At 49.5% G+C, this 20,705-nt stretch overlaps 1 protein-coding gene across 2 annotated transcripts; it reads right to left on the bottom strand.

The window, feature by feature from the left end:
* Positions 1-13,904: 13,904 nt before the first annotated feature.
* On the bottom strand, positions 13,905-20,196 carry COPS7A (COP9 signalosome subunit 7A). Of its 2 annotated transcripts, none has more exons than XM_082849344.1 (8): positions 20,135-20,196; positions 19,449-19,653; positions 17,453-17,528; positions 17,127-17,215; positions 15,822-16,024; positions 15,068-15,173; positions 14,808-14,959; positions 13,905-14,658 (listed from the first exon to the last, which is right to left on the bottom strand). In XM_082849344.1, the coding sequence occupies exons 2-8, from the start codon at positions 19,608-19,610 to the stop codon at positions 14,619-14,621; spliced, it is 828 nt and encodes a 275-aa protein (XP_082705470.1). In that variant the 5' UTR covers positions 19,611-19,653; positions 20,135-20,196; the 3' UTR covers positions 13,905-14,618. The 2 variants fall into 2 exon arrangements, with proteins under 2 accessions (XP_082705470.1, XP_082705471.1); XM_082849345.1 differs by lacking the exon at positions 20,135-20,196 and adding an exon at positions 20,022-20,117.
* Between the last annotated feature and the right edge of the window lie 509 nt (positions 20,197-20,705).

Below are 20,705 nucleotides of genomic sequence, written 5' to 3'. Positions count from 1 at the left end.
ACCCAGTCTCCCTTCCCAGCCGCTACGCAACATAAAAATCTGCCCCACATCCTTCTCTGCCTTTATTTTTTGATTTGTGCAGCTTGTAACTAGGTGTTTATGGAATAAAGGAGAATGGAGAAAAGACCAAGTAGGATTCTGGCATTACTTTTTTTTTTTTTTTTAACTTATTTTACTGAGATGCCGTTGATCTACAGTGCTGTGTCTGGCTTCACTTTTGCTCTTTTCCCTGTTCAATGTCAACCCTCCTGTCTCCTTCTGGTCACCTTACCTTCCCTCTATCTCTGTGCGTGGCCTCCTTAACTCAAGTTCAAGCCCATCACCTCAGTGGTACCGCAGTGGGGCTGTCAGAGCTCTGATGGGCGAGAAGCCGCAGCGGATGCGGCCAGGCTGGGCCGGGGGTGAGGCCAGCGGCGGCTGTCCTGCCAGCTCCCTCGCTTTCACTGTACCTTCGCTCATCGGGGGGATCACGGGGCATACCTGTAGGCACCTGAGGAGCTTTCTGCCCCTTGTCCTTGGGCTTCTTTCTGGCCTGCACTGTGGGCGGGAACACTTGGGGTGCAGAGCAGGAAGAAGCCCAGACAACCCCACGTGGGTCTTCAGAGGGGAGGAACTCGGGTCAGCAGCGTTCTTCAAACCCTGCAGCCCCAGTTGTTGAGAACTTGAGCCCGGGGAAGGAGACCAGGGAAGAAAACTAGCCTGGAACCTGAGCGGCATTGGACGGGCACGAGGCACTCAAATTTCTCAAGACGTTCCTCCCTGCTCGACCCGGCTCAGCAAACGGGTCGCTCTGTTCCTCCTGGGGACTCTTCAGTGGTGGCAAGTGCTTGTGAGAGTCCGAGGGCGGTTTCTGCTTTATAAACATCTTCTGTCCTTGTCAGTGGGTAAATCAAAGGCAAAAACAGCCCACTCGAGGCCCCGGGTCCTCTCAGGGAAGGGGATTTTCCCCACGTCCTTGATGGACAAACAGATTCAAGAGGATTTGTCCATCCTGATGATGTAGAAGGCATAAGGAGCAGACTATAGAAATCAGAAAGTGTCTGAGTATCTATAGAGTTTATTTCTGGGACATTTGAAAAAACTCACAGCCAAAGAGTTTCCAAGGGATAGATATTAACAGTCTTTGTAAACTATGACATCACACAAATGTTTATTTTTGAATTTTTTATATATGTATATACACACACATATATGTCAGTGTGTGTATCCATCTATTTATTTGTATTTATATATTTATGTTGTTGTTATATGCCTTACCATTTTGACTTCTGTATAAGGTCAGAAGTCTGGCTCCATGGCGCAGCCTGGGGGGTAAGCATCAATCTATAGCAACCCTGAATATTAAAGATGGTTATATGTTATGTTGATCAAGTCAGAAGCTACTTTTCTGAAAAACGGACTGTTTGATTTGCCTTTAGACCAAATTGAAGAATTCATGTATTAGAGCAGCTCTAACTCATGTTATGCTGCAGTGAATTAAAGATAAATTTAAATTTTAAAAAAACAAAAGAGGATTTTTCTAGTCTCTCAACAAGCAGAGACAAAGGTGAGCTTGGCCAGCAGGCACCGACGTCCTATCCAGGGCAGGTACTGAGTCAGTAAACAGGCCACTAACGATGCTCCACCAGGGTCAACGGAACCAACCCAGTGGCTAAGAGAATCCAGGAATCCCAGAAGTCAAACAGGCAGAGGGAATTCCTCTCCGCCTGGGTCCTGAACTGTGGATGATGGAGCTCAAAGCGCCCACAGCCCTCAGCTTCCGGTGTAACCTGTGCTCTGTCCAGATTGCACATGGCTCCTCCCTCTGGGTGTGGGAGGAGCTGTCGTCAGTCCCTTGACGAGGCTCAGCTCTGCCACCAGCCCAGTCATTTGTCCTTGGGCAGGTCCCTCCCTTCCCTGGACCTCAGCTGTGAGGTCCCTTCTCACGACAGCTCAAGCCCAACCTCTCAACCTGGATTCCATTCCCAGTGCCCATGCTCCTGGGCACAGTTCAGAGTAGGGGCTGGAGCAGGACAGGGGCTGCCCTGGTTTCAATCCAGGTGAGTCATCCAGTGCTTCACAGGCTTTCCCATTTGGGTCCTGGCTTCAGACACAGAAACCAACCAGTTTTCACTCCTGATCCCTGCTCTTGGGCGAGGACCACCCTGCTGCCCAGCACGTATTCGTAGGGCCCGTGACAGCATTTTTCAGCAAGGGTACGTGGTGGGGCATTGGGTGTTAGCAAAGTTGAGTGAGACGCTCTAGAACCAGCCCCCTGGCCCTTTCCTGACCTGTCTACCATGTGGGGTGAGAGCCGGGGAGCAGACACAGGAAAGGACTCTCAGGAAGAATGCTGACACTTTACTTCCAGGTCTGCGTCCGGAATGGCCCTGCCTCATTCACAATGCCCATCCACAACCCCCCTCCCGCTCAGTCCTCTGCCTGACAGGTGTCCAGGGCACATGGCCACACTTGGACTATTTCCCCCACCCCAGAAAATTACAGGTTGGGAGAGGCTGATACTTGGTGGGAGGCTGTGAATTAAAGGAGTGAAATTACGACTACAGACTGGTACAAGCAAGCCCGGGCCACGCCGCTTACCTCTGACCCTAACGAAGAGTCTTAATCTCTCAACGTCGGTTTCCTGCTTTGTAAAATGGGCCTTTTTCTAGGCTGTGGTGGCAGTGGGGACATGGATTCATACCTCAGAATTATGAGAATTAGGTGAGTTAGTACAGAGGAAGCATTTGACACAGTGCACAGGATGGATGTCTGATTTCGCCCCCATTACCCTGCCCCTGTCCTGCACCTTCAGTGCTCTAGGGTGGCCCTCATGCCCGCTTCCATCCTCAGGACCCCTGAGATACCTTCAGACACAGCCTCGAAATGGTCTTACTGGCTTTGCATCAGCCTCCGTTCTCCCAGCTACCGACTATTATCTTTCACCCTTTCATGCTTCACAGACCAACATGTAGAAATGTTTGGGTCTGTGCTGACCCAGTCCTGCTTGCAGTTTGGGAGTTTTCCCCACCTAGGGTAACAGGGCCTCAAGTCCTAGTAACACCCTTTACCCAATGCCCCCTTCCTCTGCCCAGTGCCCAAGTCCTATAACCAGGTTACCCAGAGAACCAGGAGCTGATCCACAAGAAGAACCCAGGGTCTGGTCTCCCAGCCCCCATATTTCAAGTCCATTTAACTCCACAGACCTGTCCTGCCTCGACGCCCTGAGTTTTAGGAATGGGTCATTCCCACGCTGAGGGAGAAGCAAGGGTCAAGGATTCCTTCTCCCAGGCCACTGCAGTGGGTCGGGGTAAGGAAAAGTTACCCTTAACCTCTCTCCCTCTTAGACATCAGTGGGTTCTTCAGACAGGAGAAGTGGGAGCCAGATGTGGCGGCACAAGGAGGGAGAGATGAAGACGGATAGGCACAGGAGGCACCAAGAGGTAAGAAACGAGCACGGAGATGGGGCACAGGGAGAGACCTGGTGTAGCTGCTCCCCAAAGGAGCCTCCCAACTAGCCTCTATCCCCAGGGAGAGCCTGCGGGGGGGCAGGGAGCTGGTGTGGCTTACGGGAAGGGTACCTGAGGGGCTAGGGGTGCAGAGGCTGGCAGAGCTGTGGTAAGAAGGTGGGCCTGAAGCCCCTCTCTGCAGAGAGTGCTGATGGGCTCTGAGCCCCCCCAGCCTCAGTGTCTGGCCTTAAACAGTATCTCCAGGGGGACAGGGAGAAGCAGGGAGCCCTTCCCCTTCTGGGCTCCGCCCCGCTCCCCACACACACACCCCGCCCCGCTCTGGACCATCCCTGAGAGGAGCCGGGTCAGCAGTCAGGGTCGCTTGAGCTTTTTGTCTGCCTTTTGTGACTCTTCTTCCCTGAAGGCTTATCTTGAAGATGGGAATAGGGTGCTGCCCTGGTTTCTCCCAGCATCCATCCCACCCTCTTCATCTTCTCTGTCACCTGCCACCTGGATGACTTGCAGGTTCTGAACAATTATCCCCAAGATGTTAGTGTCCTCCAGCCGGGAGACCAACTAAGTGTCTGAAGCTGTGCAGCCAGGACATTTGGACACATGAAGCTGGAAGATGGGAGAGAAGCGGGCATGAGAAAGGGCCGCAGAGGTGGGATTGAGTCTCTAAAAGAAGGAGCAGAAATACCCTGGGAAAGGTCAAGGTGACACTGATGTGGGAAATGGTCCGATGAAAGTAAACAAAGCTAGATTCTTAGAAAACCACTGGTGAGGGACTTCCCTGGCGGTCCAGTGGTTAAGACCGTGCTTCCACACGGGGGGCACAGGTTCGATCCCTGGTCAGGGAACTAAGATCCCACATGCCCCACAGTACGCCATCCCCTCCCCCACTGGTGAACTTAGTTAAAGATAGCCTAGATTTGGGGTGGGGGGATTCCCAATTCACAGGGAATGTGGCACAGAAGGACAGAAGCTGATTCTCAATACAGATAGAACTTAATTCAAGCAAACCCAGTATATGATATAAATAGCAATGTTAGAGTTGAAATAGACCTCTGAGATCGCCTTCTCTGGACGGTCCCCAAAGTGGCAGCAGATCAGAATTACCAGCCCAGACCCACTAAAGCAGAATCTCGAGGCTGGAGAGAATTCCAGTGCAGCTTAGCAACGATTACAGATACCATCCAAACCTGCTCCCATTTTATTGCTAAGTGACAGGTGACTTGTTGAACACCGTACAGCTACCTAGCAGCACTCAAGAGCCAGGACTCCAAGTCCAGACTGACACAAATGATACTAACATGCGGTACAGCATGATTCACCATGGGGGCCCTTTAGATAGAAAGCTCCTGGAGGATTTTTCTTTTTTTTTTTTTTTTTTTTTTTGGCCTCGTGACCTGCAGGATCTTAGTTCCCTGACCAGGGGTCCAACCTGTGCGCCCTGCATTGGAAGTGCGGAGTCTTATCCACTGGACCTCCAGGGAAGTCCCCCGACTTGATGATCTTTTTAAATTTCAAATTTATATTAACATTTACCCAAGTAATAGCATAGTGTTTAAAACGATGGATGCCGGTAGCCCAGCATGTCCGTTTTTTTCAATATTTTTTTTAACATACAATAAAATTTCTGTGTGTGTGTTCTTTGAGTTTGAACACGTGCAGATGTGTGTAAGCACCACTGCCATCAGGACCACAACGGTCCCATCACCCCCAAACCCCCTCCTGCTGCTCCTTTGCGGCCACCCCTCCCTCCGGTCCTAACGCTTGGCAACCGCTGATTTGTCCACCATTGCTATAGCTGTGCCATTTCCAGAATGTCACATAATGAAATCATATACAGGCGTACCTTGTTTTATTGTGCTTCGCTTTATTGTACTTCACAGATACTGCGTTTTTTACAAATTGGACATTTGTGGAAACCCAGCCTCGAGCAAGGCTGTCGGTACCACTTTTCCAACAGAATTTGCTCATTTCATGTCTCTGTGTCACATTTTGGTAATTTTGGCAATATTTCAAACTTCCTCATTGTTATTATATTTGTGATGGTGATCAGTGATCTTTGATGTTACTATTGCAAAAATATTATGAGTTGCTGAAGGCTCAGATAATGGTTAGCATTTTTTAGCAATGAAGTATTTTTTTCTTAAGATTTGTTTTATTTATTTATGGCTGTGCTGGGTCTTCGTTGCTGCGTGCAGGCTTTTCTCTAGTTGCGGCGAGCAGAGGCTACTCTTCGTTGCAGAGCACGGGCTCTAGGCGTGCGGGCTTCAGTAGTTGCAGCACGTGGCCTCAGTAGTTGCAGCTCGCGGGCTCTAGAGTGCGGGCTCAGTACTTGTGATGCATGGGCTTAGTTGCTCCGAAGCACGTGGGAACTTCCTGGAGCAGGAATCGAAACCCCTGTCCCCTGCATCGGCAGGCAGATTCTTAACCCCTGGACTACCAGGGTAGTCCCCAGCAATGAAGTACTTTTCAATTAAGGTATGTACATTTTTTTAGACATAATGCCAGGGCACATATAATAGACTAGAGTATAAACATTACTTCTGTATGCACTGGGAAAACCAAAACATTCATGTGACTTGCTCTGGAACCAAACCAGCAATAAAGGTATTGCCTGTGGTACGTAACCTTTTGAGAGTGGCTCTTACACTCAGCATAATGCCTTCTAGATGCACTCACGTTGTCGTGTGTATTCATAGCTCCCTCCTTTCTATTGATGAGTACTATTTTACTGTGTGTTTATAGTTTACCCATTCATCTGTCAAAGAACATTCCAGTTGTTTCCAGATTTTGGCAATTACGAACAGGAGTGCCATAAACAATCATGTACACGTGTGTGAACATGTTTTAATTTCTTTAAGAGTGAAATGGCTTGGGATTGCTAGGTCACATGGGTAAGTACATATTTAACTTTGTGAGAAAATGCCAAACTGTTTCCCAGAGTGGCTGCATCATTTTGCGTTCCCACCAGCAATGTAAGAGAGTTCCAGTTGCTTTATATCCTTGCGAGCATTTGGTATTTTCAGTTTTTATATTAGGGGTGTGGGTATTCTTTTATTCACAGTGAGATATTTATAGACATCTCACCATTGGTTTTAATTTGTACTTCCCTGATGATTAATGATGTTGAACATCCTTTCATGTGCTTATTTGTCATCATTATAGCCTCTTTGATGAAGTGTCTAAGTCCTTCAGTCATTTTTTTCAAAATTGGGTTATTTTCTTACGGTTGAGTTTTAAGGGTTCTTTGTATATTACAGTTAGAAGTCTTCTGTTAGATAGGGATATGCAAATATTTTCTCCCATTCTGTAGTTTATCTTTTCCTCCTCTTGGTGTGGTCTTTTTCAAAGCAAAAGTTCTGAATTTTTTTTTTTTTTTGCGGTACGCCGGCCTCTCACTGTTGCGGCCTCTCCCATTGCGGAGCACAGGCTCCGGACGCGTAGGCCCAGCGGCCATGGCTCACGGGCCCAGCCGCTCTGCGGCATGTGGGATCTTCCCGGACCATGGCACGAACCCGTGTCCCCTGCATCGGCAGGCAGACTCTCAACCACTGCGCCACCAGGGAAGCCAAAAGTTCTGAATTTTGATGAAGTCCAACTTACCACCTTTTTCTCTTACGAATCATATTTTTGGTGTCATATCTAAGAACACTTTGCCTAAGTCCTGGTAACTAAGATTTTCTTCTGCTATCTTCTGAGAGTTTTATAGTTGTACATTTATATTTACATCTCTCTTCTTGGTTGTGTTCTGGTAGCTTGTAACTTTGAGATTTGGTCCATTTCATCTAAGTTGTTGAATTTGTGTGTAGAATTATTCGTAGTATTCCCTTACTAACATTTTAATGTCTGTGGGGTGTGCAGTGATATCTCCTTTTATTCCTGATATTGGTTATTTGTATCTTCTCTCTTCTTTCTTTCTTTCTTTCTCTCTCTCTTTCTTTTCTTTTTGGTCACTATGGCTAGAGGTTTATCAATTTTATTGATCATTTCAAAGAATCAATTTTTTGTTTCATTGATTTTTTAAAAAATATTTATTTATTTATTTGGCTACATCAGGTCTTAGTTGGTGCGTGAGGGCTCTTTGTTGCAGCATGTGGGCTTCTCTCTAGTTGTGGCATGTGGGCTCAGTAGTTGCGGTGCGTGGGCTTAGTTGCCCTGCAGCATGTGGGATCTTAGTTTCCCGACCAGGGATCAAACCCGCGTCTCCTGCATTGAAAGGTGGATTCTTAAACACTGGACCACCAGGGAAGTCCCAATTTTTTTCTTTTTTGGTTTTCATATTCATTATATTCTGCTCTTGTGTTTTCGTTCTACTTGCTTTCTGCTTAGTTTTGCTCTTCTCTATGTACCTTCTCAAGGTAGAAGTGCAGATTGTTGACTTCAGACCTTCTTTACTGATACAAGAATTTGATGCTATAATTTGTCCTATAATCACTGCTTTAGATGCATCTCATATTTTGATATTTTGTATTTTCCTTTTTGTTAAGTTCACAATATTTTCTAATTTCTCTTGAGACCACATCTTTGATCTCTGGGTTCAGAAGTGTGTTGTTTAGTTTCCAAGTGTTTGGCAATTTTCCTGTTATGCTTCTGTTATTGATATCTAGTTTTAATTACATTATGGTCAGAAAATATACTTTGTATGACCTTAAGTCTTTTAAATTTGCCGAGGTTTCTTTTATGACCCAGGATATAGTCTATCTTGGTATAATAAATGTTCCAAGTGCACTTGGGGGAAAAAAGGGTTTTCTGTTGTGTTGGGGGAGTGTTCTATAAATTTCAGTTAGTTCCTATTGGTTGATGGCATCATTCAGTTCTATATACTTCTAATATATTCACTGATTTTCTGTTTACTTGTTCTGTTGATTACTGGGAGAGCAGTTTTGACATTTCTCTTTTACTATAATTGTGGATTTGTTCATTTTCTCCTTAATATCTATCAGTTTTTGCTTCATGTATTTTGAAGCGCTGTAGTTAGATGCAGAGACATTTAGAATTATGTCTTCTTGGAAAACCAAAGTTTTTATCATTGTTCTTCAATGTTCTTCTTTATCCCTGGTAATTTTCTTTGCTCTGAAGTTAATTTGTCTGATATTACTACAGCCACTTCAAGTTTCTTTTGATTAGTATTTGCATTGTACATCTTTTCCCATCCTTTTACTTTTAATCCACCCATGTCATACTTAAAAATGGCTTTTTTGACGGCAACATATAGTTGTATCTTGGCTTTTTTAATCCATTTTGATAATTTCTGTCTTTTAATTGGTGTAGTTAGGCTACTTATATTTAATATAATTATTATATTTGGATTTATTTCTATCAACTTATATGTATCTGTTTTGTCCTCTGTTTATTTTTATTTTTTTTAAGAGTTAATTTTTTTTTTTCTTTTGCTGTACGTGGGCCTCTCACTGTTGCGGCCTCTCCCGTTGCGGAGCACAGGCTCCGAACGATCAGGTTCAGCGGCCATGGCTCACGGGCCTAGTCGCTCCGTGGCATGTGGGATCTTCCTGGACCGGGGCACGAACCCGTCCCCTGCATCGGCAGGCGGACTCTCAACCACTGCGCCACTAGGGAAGTCCAAGATTTAATTATTTATTTACTTTTGGCTGCATTGGGTCTTTGTTGCTGCACGCAGGCTTTCTCTAATTGTGGCGAGTGGCGGCTACTCTTTGTTGCGGGGCGAGGGCTTCTCCTTGCGGTGGCTTCTCTTGTTGCAGAGCACGGGCTCTAGGTGCTCGGGCTTCAGTAGTTGTGGCTCACGGGCTCTAGAGCGCAGGCCCTGTAGTTGTGGCACACGGGCTTAGTTGCTCCATGGCATGTGGGATCAACCCGGACCAGGGCTCAAACCCCTGTCCCCTGCATTGGCAGGCGGACTCTCAAGCACTGCGCCACCAGGGCAGCCCCTGGTCCTCTGTTTATAATTCCACTATGTCTACATTCCAGCCTTCTTTTGGTTTACTTGGATACTATTTAGTATTCCACTTTATCTAGTGATTTTTTCACTAATTTTTAAGTGGTTGCTCTAGGGCAGGATTGGCAAGCTTTTTCTGTAAAGGGCCAGAGAGTAAATATGTTTGGGCTCCGCAGGCCACACAATATCTGTTACAACACACAATTCTGACACCATAGTGTGGAAGCAGCCACAGATGATATGTAAATGAATGAAGTGTAAGTATGTTCCAATAAAACTTTATTTACAAAAACAGGTAGTGGGCTGGATTTGGCCTGTGGACTATGGTGTACTAACCCCTGCTCTAGGGATTATAAAATGCGTATGTTCACAGTTCACTGAGAACGTGTATCTCACCAATTCCTTTTAAGTGTAGAAACTTGACCATCACCCAGGTCCCTTTGCTTTCATTCCTTTGTGTTGTAGCTGTCACACGTGTTACACCCAAGAGACTGAAAACCCCATTCAGTTAAGCCGTTTAGGTGAGATTCATGCTCACTCTGCAGGTGAGCCCAGGAGTTCCCACAGAGCTCAGTGGGGCTGTTCTCTTGGCTTCCCTCCTTTCTGCAATATCCTGACACTCTCTGGTTCTCTGGGGCTTCCCTTCCCAATCTTCTGGCCCAAAGTTGGGCTAGAAACTAAAGTTTCTCTACTCTGCTGGGCATTTCTCACTGTGTGTCTGGGCCAAGCATCAAGAGAACAGAGAAAGAAAAAAGCAGAGGGGATTTGCCTCACACTTTTGGGACCAGAGCTCCTGTGGTCAGAGAAAAGGGTTCTCCTCCCTAGAGTTAAGTGCCTGCCAGGCCACTGTTGTTGTCATTGTGCTGCCGCCACCATGGTATTCCCTGGGGCTGGAGGTGGGAGAAGGGAAGAAGAAAAACGGGATTTCCCCACTCACTGACCCTTAGGAGTCCCTTTCTGCTCTCTAGATGTGCAATAGAAGACTCCAAAGGGAGCTCTTTCAGTTCACACCTCATGTACACTTCTAGGTTTGGGGCTGTCTTTGAGTTTAATCTGGGCAACACTGGAGGGGGGGAGGGAATGGTAAACTCACCACCGGTTTAGCAGAACTTTGAATTCGCGTGGCTTGCAGGACCCCAGTTCCCCGACCGGGGATTGAACCCGGGCCCTCGGCAGTGAAAGCATGAAGTCCCAACCACTGGACTGCCAGGGAATTCCCTACTTTGTTTACTATTTACCATAGATCTCGGATAACTGCTCCATGCATTCTGTCCAGTAGCGTGAGAGAGACAGGGTGGTGTGTGCCTACTCCACTTATGATCTGTGTGACCCTAGGCAGGTTACATAACCTCTCTGTACCACTTCTGTCATCTTTAGAAGGGGACAATGGTGATATTAATCTCAGAATGATGTTGTGTGTATTAAATGAGTTTATATACATAAAGCACTCAGAACAGTGCTTGATCACAGTAAGCACTTAATAAATATTATTTATTACTAATAAATAATATTATTTATTATTAGAAATTATCATAGAAATATTGGAAAATAGAGACAGGCAAAAAGACAAAAATCACCCAAAATCCCAATGCCCAGAAGTATAATATATGCATTATGGTTTGTATTATTTCAGATTTTTCAGTCAAGATATATTTACCAATTGATTGGACAGATGAACAATACGTAAAAGTATAGGACTGGATTCCCCACGCATGCCCCACGTTACACATTTCATATTAGGGGAGCTGCAGTAGTCCACAGGATGAAACCCTTCTGCTTCTAGGCCTGCATCCCACTTTTCTTCCCACTCAGATTGCTCATCCTCCCTCCCCTTTATCAGGTTAACTGCTACTTGGGTTTCTAATTTCAATTTAAAGGTCACATCCTGGGAGGAGGCTTTCCTGACCCCAGGCAAGTAGATCCCCTGGTAAGCGCTTTCATGTCACCCTATACGTCTTAGTACTTATCACACTTCTTTTAATTATATAACAATATACTTAAGAACCTCAGAGACAGGACAAGTCCTCTCTCACGCCCGGTACTCAAAGTTTCACCTTTGCTCATCATTCTTTTCCAGATGGTGACCCAGGGCCTCCTCACCCGTCCTCCAAGGCCCTGCAGTAGAAGCCTTTTCAGCTGATCTAAGGTGGCACTAATCTGGGCAAGTCTGCTTATATAAATGGGACATCACAGCTCAGAGCTGAGTCAATGAGGGTAGTGAAGTCCCATTTCCAGTCCAATCCCAGAGATTCTAATTCATTAGGAACTGGGGTCCAGGAATATGCATTTTCAAAAGCTCCCCTGATAATTCTGATGCCGGTGGACCAAAGAAACACTGCCTGAGGTAGGAAACTTCTGACATGCCTTCCAATGATCCCTGCCTTCTGATAGTCACTAGGCTGAACCTGGTGACTAGTAAAATTGATGGGATGTTTCTTCCGTGATTAGGTTACAAAAGACTGATTTCACCTTGCTGATATCTTCTCTCTGGCTCTTGCTCTGATGAACGGGGCTGCCTCTGACATACAGTCAGCCAGGGAATGAAGTCCTTAGTCTGACCACCTAAAGCTGATGAGTCCTGTTGACAATCACTGGGTGTGCCCGGAAGTAAGTCCTTCCTACTGGAGCCCTGAGATGAGACGCCCCGCTAACACTGTGCTGTAGCCTCGGGAGGGACCCTGAAAACTCAGCAGAGAACTCAACTTAGTTGTGCCGATCCGCGGACCATAGAAACTGAGATAACAAATGTGTGTTGTTTTAAGCCACTAGGTTTCAGGGTAATTTGTTACACAGCAAGAGAACTCACACACTGCCTAGACTTGCCCCGCTGAACTCCCTTCTCTCCACCCATGTTGGAAGTTGAACCTAAGCAGAGAATTGCTAACCCCTCTTTAACAGGATCGCGTGAAACACTGACTATAGACATTGCCTTTGCTCTTCTTGTGCATAAAGGTGCGCCCCAGTCCAGTTATGTTTTTTAGCTATGGAGACTTTGTCTTTACCTTCTAAGTGTCACCTGTCTCATGTGCACGAACTCTGAACTCACAGGAAGCCAAGTTCTCTTCCTCTTCCTCCCTACCAGAGTGGTCCAGCCCTGAGCTCCTCTGAGATGGCTGTACAGTAGGGATCAGCATGTGAGAATGTGCAAGTGCTGATAAGACTTGGTTGGGAGAATCTTCCTGGTGCCCTAGGCTTGGTTATGCACGGAATCCCTAAATCCTGAACTAAATTCCATGGTCAAAACCAGCCCCCAAATACTGCACTCCCCCATCTCCAAGCCTTGGGAGCCAAGAGCCCTGTCTTTGTAAATCAAAGACAAATTGCATGTTCATGTCCCTGGGGCTGTGAACGGCGCCTCCTCCCTCTTTGGGTGGAGGACCAGGCAGTCCCAGCCCAGCCCACACCAGACTGTAGAGACACCCACGGAAGGCCGGCACTAGACAGATCAGGGCAGTTGTGGAGTCAGGGCTGGAAGCAGCTTACAGGAAAAGGAGATACTAAAGTTCAAGAGAAAAATGGGGCCTGGGCAGGGAAAGGGGGCACAGGCTCGAAGCACCAGCAGTTAGTGACTTCTGCACAGTGGACGGTGTGGGAGGAAGAAGGGCTTTATTTCAGAGACTTAGACTCAAGATGTAACAGGCTCAACAGGCTAGCCTAGGCCAAAGCTAAAGCGAGAGGCCAACAGTGTCAATTCCCGAGACAGGGCCCACTGGACTGGTCCCATTCAGTCTCCGCTGCCCTGCAAGATAACTGGCTCACCCGGACCACTTTTAACCGAAAACTCGGGATCTACCCCTACTTCCAATTCTACAACTGACACCTTTAGGACCAGTAAACAGTAGTCTGTCCTACGTCTCCACCTAGAGGACAGCACAAGCTCGGGAGGGCAACTCGGTCAACACTGGGACCCTCAGGAGGCAATCGCCTCTCATGCATGGGAGGGGGCGGGGGGGGGGCAGCTGTCCCTTACACTAGAGCTTCCCAATTCTAGGGCGTGCGCAGCAGTGCGCTGAGCCAAGGAGACTAATCCTCCCAGCACATGCTGCTTGGACGCTCTGCCTTGGACGGGGACAGGAGCCCGACTGCTGCTTCTTACTGAGATGGGAGAGTCCTGTGTGGTACTGATGCAAAAACTGAAGTTTACTATCAACTCTTCCGCCTACAATTCTATAAGGTGGAAGGAAACAGGCTGAACTCAAGCTCCTTGAGAGCAGGGACAGTGCCCATCGCTTTGGACCTCCAGAGCCTGCCACAGGCTGGTGCTCGGTGAGCATCCACTGCTTCTTAAAGAATGCCGAGATGCTGAGCCGATCTGGCCAGAGCCAAACGGCCCACGATCTAGGTCTCCAGTACCTGGTTCTTTTGTTTTTCCGGCACTTTGCTTTAGAGTGAACTGGGAATGAGCCTTCTTCCCATCCACAAACACCAAAGACAGAAGACACCCAGTTCAGGGCGTGTTTGTAGATAGACTTCTCATAGATTTATTTCTGTGTCATGTTATATATAGATATACGTATATATACTCTTTTTATACAATCTATATCCCCTGCCCTTCCACACAAAACTCACAGAAGGAAGTGTAAATCCTTCCAGGATTGCCATCAGGCTTTCTAAGACAGCCAAGGCCAAGAAAGGACCATCTCACAACAGCTCAAGAAACAGCTGCCCTGAGGCTCTGGGGTCATTGAAGCAGCAGCACTCCCAGGACCCAAGGGGAGGAGAGAGGACAGGAAACAACTGCAGAGTGACAGGATTCTAGGATGTGAGTGTCCAGTGACTCCTAGAATGGCTCCCAGAACTCTCAGGGTGGGAATAAAGGTGGGAGCCCTATGGCTCTTCAGATGCTGCCCAAACAGGCGGGTGGGCAGGAGGCTGGGCATGCAGGGCTGGGGCGGAGGAAGGGGAAGGGATCACGTGTGGGTTATGCTGGAGACACGGCAGCCCCACCCACTCAGTGACGTATAATAAACAGGGACAGATGCTGACTCCTAAAGAAATAGGGGAGGGAGCGTGGCAGGAAGAGGGGACAATGGGACACACAAGAAAGTTACGTGAAACAAAAAGTACCAACAAAAACACGACTTGTACTTGCCTCCCCCCAGAGACGGTGTGGTCTATGCCTGGGGGTGTGGGAGAGAAGAAGGGAGGTGACGGGTCATGAACTAGGTTATCAGCTGGCCAGGGGCACAGGAAGGCTCTCTGAGGACTCCTAAGGGGCAGGCAGGCAGCTAGGACCCCACATCCCGGAAGAAACGACAGTCCCTTCAGTTCGACTTGGACCAAATCTTGGCGCTCCCTCGGAGCCTGGCAAGGGGAAGAGAGAGAGAGAGGCTGCAGGGAACCCCCTCAGCGCTGCAAGCTCCCCCGTTCCCGACCCCCACGCAGGTGACGGGAGGGACGAGGAAGCAGCAGCAGGGCCCCCGGACGCCGGCGGCTCCGCCGCAGCCGCTCACCCCTTGCCCTTCGAGGCTTTCTTGCTGGGCTGGCGCTGGTTGCTGCCTGGAGCCGGTTCCCTCAGCTCCGTCAGGTGCTGCTCGGGGTCCTGAGATGTGGCCGCGGCGGCGGCAGCTGTTGTGACTTTAATGGTTTTTTTCAGGTTGGCGACCTACCAGGATGAAAGGAGTGGGGAGAACGAGGAAGGTTCCAGAACCTGCCAGCCCCTGCCCACCTGGTCTGCCTGCGGCCATCACTGCCCGGACGCCCGCCTGCTCACCTCGCTCTCAATGTGCTGCTTCAGGCCCAGCTGCTGCTCCTTGTGCTGGTTGGCGCGGCTCACCTGCTCCTCGATGCCTGACAGCACCACCTCGCAGCCCACACACCTGCGGGAACGAGGGTCAGCAGAGGAGGGCTGTGATCAGGCTCACGAAAGAGAGACTCGCAGACACCCCCACGTCTGGCCATCCAGACCCCTGTCTGAGTCAGAAGCCTTGCCAGGGCACCTGGGAGCCACCTGCGACAATACTCCCAGGAGCCAGCAGGACACTCAGGTAAGATACGGGAGGAGAGAGAAGTGCCCGGAGTGATGTGCAAGATGGGAGTAGGAACTAAAACCAAAACAGGGTGGGGGAGGCAAAGAGGAAAAAGAGGAGGTGTCTTAACGAGCTCAAGTCAGACAAGAACACAGAAAACAGAAGCGGGAGAGGCCCGTGGCCTGTGGACAGGGCTGCTCACTGACCAGGGGGCTGCATGCAGCCGGAGACACGTGATCCACACCGCAGGGGGTGCGCTCAAGAGTACCACCCCCTCCCTCCCCCGGTTACTGCATCGAGGACGCGCCTCCGGCCTCCTGCCCCCCAGGCCCTCCTCCACTCTTTTTCTCCCTCAGAAGCCTCTGGAGGAACGAGCTCACTCCCCTTCATCCTCTTGGGTTCCACCTCTGCCTCCCGGCCCAACTCGCCCCCCTCCAAAGCATCCCTCCCTTTCTTGGGGCGAGCAGAGAAGGGACGGCGCCGGGACACAGGTCTCACCACTCCTGCAGGGTTCGGGCAATGGCACTGAGGTCCTGGCGCTGGATGTCCCGCCCGATGCTGTAGTCAACCTCCAGCCGCTGGTTGCGCTGGTCCAGGGAGCCGCGCAGCACGTCGGCGTACACGGCCTCGATGACGAGGTCTTCCAGCTGCCGCACGTTCCGCAGGGCCAGGGCCTCCAGCAGCACTGCGTATGGGATACACTGGGGCCCGAGGGCGGGCTGGGGCTGTGAGGTTCCGCAGCAGAGAAGGGCTTCCAAGATTCTTCTTCCCTCCTTCCCCCACCCCCCGCCCACCCTCCGCTCCTACTCCTATATCGTTTCCTCTAAGAGGCTGGTTCTAAGGTAAAATAAATAAAACTACTCCCACCTGAGAAATAACAACGTGAGAAGAACAATCTTAAATAAAAGACATATGCTCCCCTACTCCCTTCCCCCCCCACCCCAGGGGGACATCTGCCTGGATGTCCATCCTCTGGCCCAGCTCAGGACACAGCACGGACCTGGTCAAGATGAGCTTGACATAATGGGAGGATGTGGTGTGGGAGAGGTCTGGAGCTACTCTGTTTACCATTTATACTCCGTCTACCTCCAAAGAGGCATCTTGCAGTAGACAGCCTGGTTTAAGTAAAACCATGAGCACGCCGAGAGTCAGTAACAACTGGGAGACGCAGGTGGGCGGAGGCGGAGAGTTAACAAAAACAGAACCCAGCTGGATATACAAAGACACTTCTGGCCTATGTATTTCTTTCTTTCTTTTGTTTTTTTTTGGTCGTACCGTACAGCTTGCGGGATCTTAGTTCCCCGATCAGGGATTGTTGAACCCGGGCCACCACAGTGAAAGCGCCGAGTCCTAACCAGTGGACCTCCAGGGAATACCCTGGGTTACGTGTTTCTTATTTTAGCAAACAGAAGCTGGCACCTCCCCAGAAGAGAGAGCTTCGTTCCAGCTCTGGATGCCGCGGCTGTCTGCAGAGGACTTTACGGCGGGGGGAAGAGGGGCTGCTGAACGACAGTGAGCGGTATCCTAGTTGCTATTCTGACCCCAAACGTAAAAGGTGTTTTAATTAGAACTTAAGTTGGTTGAAAAAGAAAAACAAAATAGAAAACTAGGAGAATAATATTCAGCCCCAAAGGCCGCAGGTAACAGCGTTCAGACACAGACCCTGGAGGGGCATGGGGCGAGGCAGGAAGAAGCAACACGGTGGTCAAAGGCTGTCCAATGCCATTCCCTTCAGATGGACCCTCGAGAAGGGAGATACAGAAGGGCTCTCTGCGCCTCAGGACTGGGGGGACTGTCACTCACCTTGACTTTGGCAGCCAGGGTGACGACTGACAGGTGTCGAAGCTTATTCTTCTGAGCCTCTGTGAGTGGGGGAAGATTCCGGGCTTCAGCTAGAAAAAAAAAAGACAAAGAAATCCTGATTTCACATTTGTGGAAAGCCCTAGCCTCCTTCCCTTGCCTTTTTTTTTTTTTTTTTTTTTTTGAGTTTTCCATGCCAATTCAGGTCTTGACCCTGACCCTGTGTACTTAAGGGATCTAAGTCGGGTATCCCAGGAATTTCTTCTAAGTCCCTCGGTAAACTGCCCTTCTCCCACCTCCAGTCTCCAGACCTCCAGCCCCTCCGTTACCTAAGTAGTCAGCATACGTCCCATAAGCAAACACCGTGAGCAGCCGGAACGTGGAAGCAAAGTCACTCTCAGCCAGCTGTGAGAACGTGATGGGAGAGAAGAAGTGACAGGAAGGGCCTCTCTCTCCACCTTCCCAGCCTTACCCAGTTTGAGCTCCACTTTCTGGCCCCAGCCTTCCCCTCCAACATTAGCTTCCCAGCTCACCGAAAGGAGCTCTCTGCCTCTCTGACCACTCTCCCCACAGGAAGGCCTCACTTCCGCCTCCAGGCCTTTGTTTACACCATCCCCCCAGTCCGCAATGTCCTCTTGCTCCATCTGCCTCCAATTCCTACCCTAAACTCAGAGTTGAAAACTTTCAGTGTTTAGTATCTAACACACACACACACCACGCACACCCCCCAAACACTGCAAACTGTGTTGTCTGGTCCTTAGAGTATATTTAGCATTTCTGAATTTGAATACCTTTAGGGGGGCTGCTGTACCCTCCAATTCACCAAAGACTTCTGCCTCAGCCTCACTCCCTTCACGGCTGCACGAACTGAGCAGGCACTGGGATTTGTGGCCTCTGCTTCAGACCGGCCTCACCCGGGAGCTTTCATCACCCAAGCCGGTCCACCCAGACCTCCTCTCCTACCACTGATCACCCACTTAGTCAGTCGAAGCCCACCTAAGGTTGTTACCTAAGAATATCTTTCTTTTCAACAAGATTACAGATGTGGTCTCTGGTATCCCACTTAGGTCTAGCAGAGCTGTGCGTGTAAGTTTGCTCTGCTGATAAATCCTTGCTAAATAAATGATTTACGCATGGATATCCATTCATCTTCTCTCTGCAACTGGAACGTAAGTTTCACAAGGGGAGCACTGTATCTTGTGCTTTTCTGGTATTCCCAGATGACTAGCAGAGTGCTGAACAGGAACCCAAAACACACTTCTATTCCTTCACCCTGATTCTCTTTAATTCCACTGCAGAGGAGAGCAGGGAAGGAAGGCAGCCAGTTTTCTTCGGACCAGAAGGATTCCAAAAGGCTAAATTCATTGACTCAATCACTGGCACTCAAAAACCTAACTCATACCTGTCCACCTACCACTGTCATAACATCTCAGGGCTTCGGCTGGCGTCACCCATCTTGGCAACCTACTCACTCTGGGTTTTAAACTCTTAACTCTGCCACTTCTCTGTGAACAGTTCTCTCTGCTGCGTTCCTAGCATCTTGCCATGTGTCTTTGGGAAAAAGATAACTTCTACCTTATCAAACTTAAGTGAATTAGTATATGGTGCAAACGGGAGAGAACAGGTCATGCCAATTTCACATTCATTCCTTCCACTTGTACCAGACTTTATACTTTCCCATAATCTCATCTGATTTCTACAACAATAGTGAAGGGCAGTATCAGGTCCTTTTTTTTTTTTTTTTTTTTAAGGTACGCGGGCCTCTCACTGTTGTGGCCTCTCCCGTCGCGGACCACAGGCTCCGGACGCGCAGGCTCAGCCGCCATGGCTCACAGGCCCAGTCGCTCCGCGGCATGTGGGATCTTCCCGGACTGGGGCACGAACCCATGTCCCCTGCATCGGCAGGCGGACTCTCAACCACTGCGCCACCAGGGAAGCCCTCAGGTCCTTTTTTTTTTTTTTTCCCCCCTCAGGTCCATTTTTAAAAGACAATCTAGCCCTAAAATAAAAGTGACCTGATCAAGGCAGTATGATTATTAAGAGCTACGACACTGATGGAGACAGGCTAGAATCAGGTCTCCTATTCTGAATCACAGGCTCTTTTGCTTAAAAATGAAAAATACTGGGTTTTACAGATCATTCATCTCCAAAGGGGAATTAAGAGGTTTACTTGCCTACTTACTTCTGCAAGCTGCCAGTTAATAATCACCATATTCTTGTTCAACTGAATGGTTATGGGGTTGCAGAATGAGCCCTGACCACCCGTTCTCAAATTCAAACTTTAGCCCCAAGCCTCCCTGGGTGCTATCCAGGCCAAGAACCCACCTCTCTAACATTAGGCATATCCAGCAGTTCCCCAAACACGTAGACACCAGGGGCCTCCAGCACCTGGTGGATGAGAGTGGCCAGCGCTGCCCCCTTGGCCGACTTGGCCAGGAGCAGAAATTGCTCCTGGTTCTGCCCTGTCACCTTCACCTCGGCACTCATGGCTGCACTGAGCTGGGGGTACCTGGGCTCAGGAAGTCTGGAGCTGCAAGGAAAGAGGATGTGAAGCTGGAGGTTCCTGAACTGGGGAGGATGGAAAGCACAAGGCCTAGGACCTCTATTGCAGAGGCATTGAGCCACTTTTGCAACGAGGAATCAGAGACGGAGCAGTCTAACCCTTGGATCTAGGAATCCTAAATTCAGCCACTTCGATGGCAGCCTGGCTGACACAGGGTTGCCACGCCCACCTCCCCCATCCCTGGGCCTATCCCCAAGTCCCACCAGTGCACCCCACTGAACCCCAAGGCACAGGTCTTAGTGGGGGGAGGGACGTCACATAGTGTCCACCCCAACGACGACGCTCCCTCAAATCGCCACTGTGCCCCGCATGTGCCCCGCAGCACGTGACCTCACCCTCGGGATCCTTCCACGTGGCTCCGCCCCCTCCCTTAAAGAGGCCGCCCAGGGACCGTGGGCTCCCGCCGGCTGCCCCGTCGTACTCTGGGTCAGACCCTGCGGACAGCTACCTGGAAGCTTCGTCTTCCAGCGTACCGGGCGGGGCCACCGCTCCGTCACCTCCGGCAGCTGTTCCCAGCCTTTCCTGCCAACTCCCTGCAGGGCCGCTCTGGCCCCTAAACTCTATGGCTGGCTTCCGGCCGTACTTCCGCTCTTACGGGGCGGGCTTCGGGAGCGACATGCCCCGCCCTTTCCTCTGACTGCTGAAGCTCCCGTGAGCGAAGCAGGCGTTCTGCCCTCTGATTGGCTGTTGCAGAAAGAAGGACGGGCGCCTTTTCTTCGGCTTTTTTCAATAAAACTTTATTGTTGGAAGAGTGCTAGACGCTAAAAGCGGAGGAAACTCCAGGTCTCAGGCCAGTCCCGGCAGTTCTAAGCTGCTTGAGATCTGGACATCTGGCTGCACGGGGTGCCTGAGGCGAGATGAAAGCTGTGATCGTAAGAGAGGGGGAGGAGGAAAAAAGCCTGGTGGGATGAGGAGGTGAGAGGACGGGGACAATCAATAATAGAAGTTGAGCAGCAGAGATCACCTGGGTAGCGCAACCACTCATTTTTTTGGAGGATCTAGAGAAAAGAGTGGACACG

The sequence above is a fragment of the Leucopleurus acutus genome, assembly GCF_964270905.1.
Source record: "Leucopleurus acutus genome assembly, chromosome: 11".
NCBI classification, from domain to species: Eukaryota; Metazoa; Chordata; class Mammalia; order Artiodactyla; family Delphinidae; genus Leucopleurus; species Leucopleurus acutus.
Note: the sequence above shows the minus strand (reverse complement) of the source record. Positions and strands in the feature narration are given on the sequence as shown.

Coding starts and splice junctions, on each gene's coding strand:
- COPS7A (XM_082849344.1), bottom strand. CDS start 19,610: ATGAGTGCCGAGGTGAAGGTGACAGGGCAGAACCAGGAGCAATTTCTG. Junction 15,174..15,821: donor GCCCGAACCCTGCAGGAGTG/GTGAGACCTGTG, acceptor TCGTTCCCGCAG/GTGTGTGGGCTGCGAGGTGG. Junction 14,659..14,807: donor AAAGCCTCGAAGGGCAAGGG/GTGAGCGGCTGC, acceptor TCCCCTTGCCAG/GCTCCGAGGGAGCGCCAAGA.